Genomic DNA, 4261 nt, shown 5'->3' with positions numbered 1-4261 from the left:
ACTGACTGCCAGACTAAGACCATGCATGGGAGAGCTTGTTCAGACGAACTAGGCCGCATTCACAAAAGGCAGATGCTTGCATGATAACTTCCTCTTGGTTCGGCAAATGACGCGCACGATGCATCGGAGGAAAGCCAAGGGAGTATTGCTAAAGCTTGACATATCCAAAGCTTTTGACTCTCTAGCGTGGCCGTTCCTGTTCGATGTGTTAAGGGCGAAAGGATTCTCGGAGCGTTGGATTTCTTGGATTGCGACCTTTCTTACCACTGCCAGCTCGAGAATTCTAGCGAATGGATGCGCTGGTGACAAGTTCATGCACGCCAAAGGACTTAGGCAAGGGGACTCGATATCCCCCTTGCTTTTTGTTATGCCATGGACATTCTAACGGCTATCATTAGCAAGGCGCATGAGGCCAGAGTGCTTAGTTCCATCAATGGATGTAGCCCTGTGCAGCGCCTGTCCTTGTACGCTAATGATGTGGTGCTCTTCATAAAACCAACATGGTCTGATCTCATGTTCGTCAAGGAAATTCTCACCATCTTCGGTGTGGCATCAGGGCTCAAAGTCAATTATACCAAATCTGCGGCAATCATGATTAGGGCCGAGAGTGAGGATGAGGAGCTTGTCAAGTCTGCACTGCCATGGAAGATTGACACCTCTCCGTGCAAATACCTTAGGCTACAGCTAAGCATTAGGCAGCTCAAAAGATCCGAGTGGCAGCCGATAGTGGATACAACTCTGCACATTTTGTCAGGATCGCAAAGGGGCCTTGTGACGAGGCCTGGGAGACTCATCCTTGTCAATCAAGTCATGAGAGCGCGAGCCACTCATCACCTCATGATCGCGGAGGCACCAAAATGGGCACTGGAAAGAGTGGACAAAGGTTGCCGTGCATTTTTCTGGGCTGGAACAGAGGCGGTGAATGGGGGCAAATGTGTTGTCTCCTGGACTAGGGTGTGCAGGCCTAAGCACATGGGTGGGCTGGGAGTCATTGACCTATACAAGCACGACATCGCATTAAGACTAAGATGGGAATGGCTCCGACACACGGATGTCACTAGACCTTGGCAAGGGCTCAACTTGACCGTGGACAAAAAGGTGGACCAAGCGTTTGGGAGCCTGGTTAAATGGAAAGTTGGCTTAGGAGGCAAGACCTTGTTCTGAAAAGACCGATGGATACACGGTGCAGCTATCAAAGATATTGCCCCATTACTTGTGGCAAAGGTGCGGACGCAAGTGGCAAACAGGAGACTTGTACGGGACGCGATGGGCATGCATACATGGATGGATGACATTGTAGGAGACCTCTGCTCTAAGGGCCTCGCCCAATTCATTGGACTCTGGGAGATCCTCTTGGAAGTTCAACTAGACGCTCAAGTTGAGGACTGCCTCGTCTGGGCTTGGAACGCGACCAGTGTTTACACAGCTTCTTATGCGTACAAGATGTTGTGTGAGGGAGGAGTTAGATTCCACTCCTTCGGGGCCATCTAGAAGTGTCGGGCACCCCTTGCGTGCAAGATCTTCATGTGGCTGGCTGTGCAATACTGACTGTGGACATCGGATATGAGAGCTAGGCACGGTTTGCAAGATCAAACATCAAAATGCTATTTGTGCGACCAGGAGGAGGACACGGTGGACCATATTTTGTTGCAGTGTGTGTTCTCGCGACAAGTGTGGTTCCGCTGCATCACTAGAATGGGATTGACGGCGGACCTATATCCATCTAACAACTCAAGATTGGTGCAGTGGTGGACGGAAGCTAGGAAAAGAATAGATAAGCAATCTCGGAAAGGCTTTGACACTGTCGTGATGCTAATCTGTTGGACGCTATGGAAGCAAATGAACGCGAGAGTATTTGGCACGGGCATGATCAAGAGCGAGTGGGATACGGTGGACATGATCTTTGATGATCTGAGGACCTGGGCCAGAGCAGGAGCATTCGGAGGTCATCTATTATTAGAGTAGTCAAGTAGAGCTAGGGAGTGGTGTGGAGGTTTGGTTAGGGTCGACTTGTGACACCTAACTAGCACATATGTAATCTCTTGTACATAATTTTCTCTCTTCTATAAAGTTATGATACACTATTGGTGTACCCTCGAAAAAAAGTAGCTGAAGAAAGGCACACTTCAGAAACATCAAACATCATGTTAATTTCACATCGTCAATTTTCACTACGCTACAACCGGGGCAAACACCACTTCTCTACTGATGCTAATCAATAGACCAACAATTCAGTTCTACGATCGAAAGAGAAAACACTACAGCATTCTAGAATTCATCCCCCGCCCCCGGGAAACTCAATCCCAATCTCGTTGCCGGAAGCTCGAGCTGCCGACGGCGATGTCATCCTTGGTGGTGACCGAGCTCTCGAGATGGCTGAATGAGTACCGGTGCCTTGCTGCCCTGGCGTCGCCTGCAATTGGAGGGAAAATGATGTCAGAATTAACAAGGCATAATCAGAGGTGTTCATTATTCATCCAAGAATCAAAAACTCACCGGGCGTCTTCCCAAGAAGCTGGATGTGGGTTGTGTTGCAGACTGGGCAAGCCAGGTTGACGGCGCCCCACGGCTTGATGCACTGCCCATGGAAGACGTGCCCGCAATTCAGCCTTTCTGGTGCCCACCTGCACGGCTCGTTGTCGTACGGGCGGGTACACATCGGACAGACGGTGGCTTGGACTCCGGCTCCCTCGCCGGCGCCGCTGCTTTCGCCCGTGTGGAAGACCGCTGTGTCGGCCGAGAGTCGCCCGGCGCCGCTCTCTCCGATGCGGACGGCTACTGCGTCGGCCGGGAGTCGCCCGGCGCCGCTCTCTCCGATGCGGACGGCCACTGCGTCGGCCGGCAGTCGCCCGGCGCCGCTTTCGTCGATGCGGACGGCCGCTGCGTCGGCCGGGAGTCGCCCGGCGCCGCTTTCGCCGATGCGGACGGCCGCTGTCCCGGCCGGGAGTCGCTCGCGCCGACGGATCGCAGCTGGAGCCCTGGGCTTCTGCTTCCGCCGGCGGATGCAGCAGACAGCCAGGACCAGCAGCCCCACGGCGGCGAGGACCGCCAAGACGATGAGGATGATCCAGCCAGTATCGAGCGACTTGCTCGATCTGCCGGCTGGCTTGTCGGTGGGTTCCGTACGATGTAAGCTGCTGGAATCCATCTTGCATACAGCCGGAGAGGAGGATCAAAGCCGTTATATAGCGCGGCGGAGGGCCGGAGACACAGTACGACGTCGCCATTTCTGGCAGGAGCCGTTTGGCCAAGACGGAGCAGCAACGGGCGGTTCAGAGGAGGAATGCTACGTCCGGGGCATATCTGGATGTATCCGTTGGGGACGGGAAGAGGGATCAGTCGGAGTGGAGAAGCGAAGCGCGACGGAGGTCCGAGCCACTGTACGACGTCGCCATTTCTGGCAGGAGCCGTTAGGCCAAGGCGGAGCGGCGACGCGCGGTTCAGAGGAGGAATGCGACGCCCGGAGCATATGTGGAAGTGTCCGTTGGGGAAGGGGAGAGGGAGGGTGGATTCTCGCGGAGTTCAGGTTACACAGGGCATATGGCCAATTTGATCTCGAGGTAGGAGAAGGGGGGATAGTGAAGCGAATCAATCTTTTTCTCATACGCTGAATGTGGGACCCGGATTTCAATATTTTTCATATCATAAAAGAACAAATGTTTCAAACTGCTGAACAAAAAAGCAAACGAAAAAGCTCCTAGTAGGGAGGGCCTCTAATTCAATAGAGGACATTGGTTTTGGTTTGGATTCTCAATTTTGACTTAGTCAAAGCTCTCTGGTTGAAGAGAGTTGTTTAATTTTAATTTGATTCACAATTTTGATTAAATAATTTCTCAACTCAATCGGCAACAATCAGCTTATAAAAATGTATGCACGCACTCTTATCACCTAATAAAAAATTAAGTAAAAGGTTCAAAATAAACCTTGAATTTATAGGCGAAAGCTAAATCAAACTCTGAACTCTCAATCCCTGAAACCGGCACACCAAACTCTCTAATCCCGGTCTATTTTAAACCTTGAGAGGACTTCGCCGGTGTTTGCTGAATTGGGCCGGCCCAGTAGCGCAGTCGCTCATGCGCACACTAATTTGTTTTTTCTTAGTGTTTTTCTTTTTACATTTTCTTTCTTTTTTTTTTCATTTTTACACATGTGTAATTTTTCTCAGTACCCAATATACATTTTAACGCACACATTAAATATTTGATAAACTTTTGATATTTTCAAATACATTATGGAGATTTTTAAATTAAACGTTTTCAAA

At 50.7% G+C, this 4261-nt stretch overlaps 1 protein-coding gene across 1 annotated transcript; it reads right to left on the bottom strand.

Moving 5' to 3' along the window:
• Positions 1 to 2125: 2125 nt before the first annotated feature.
• LOC119359229 (E3 ubiquitin-protein ligase RDUF2-like) lies at positions 2126 to 3558 on the bottom strand. Its single transcript, XM_037625520.1, has 2 exons — positions 2497 to 3558; positions 2126 to 2413 (listed from the first exon to the last, which is right to left on the bottom strand). Exons 1-2 carry the CDS (start codon positions 3146 to 3148, stop codon positions 2298 to 2300), a joined length of 768 nt encoding a protein of 255 aa, XP_037481417.1. The 5' UTR covers positions 3149 to 3558; the 3' UTR covers positions 2126 to 2297.
• Between the last annotated feature and the right edge of the window lie 703 nt (positions 3559 to 4261).

This window comes from Triticum dicoccoides, chromosome 2A, assembly GCF_002162155.2.
Source record: "Triticum dicoccoides isolate Atlit2015 ecotype Zavitan chromosome 2A, WEW_v2.0, whole genome shotgun sequence".
NCBI lineage: Eukaryota > Viridiplantae > Streptophyta > Magnoliopsida > Poales > Poaceae > Triticum > Triticum dicoccoides.
Note: the sequence above shows the minus strand (reverse complement) of the source record. Positions and strands in the feature narration are given on the sequence as shown.

Bases quoted from the DNA above. Each gene is read 5' to 3' on its own strand.
- LOC119359229 (XM_037625520.1), bottom strand. From the start codon at position 3,148: ATGGATTCCAGCAGCTTACATCGTACGGAACCCACCGACAAGCCAGCC. The intron at 2,414-2,496 runs GTGAGTTTTTGA...CTCCAATTGCAG, and splicing joins GCTTCTTGGGAAGACGCCCG to GCGACGCCAGGGCAGCAAGG.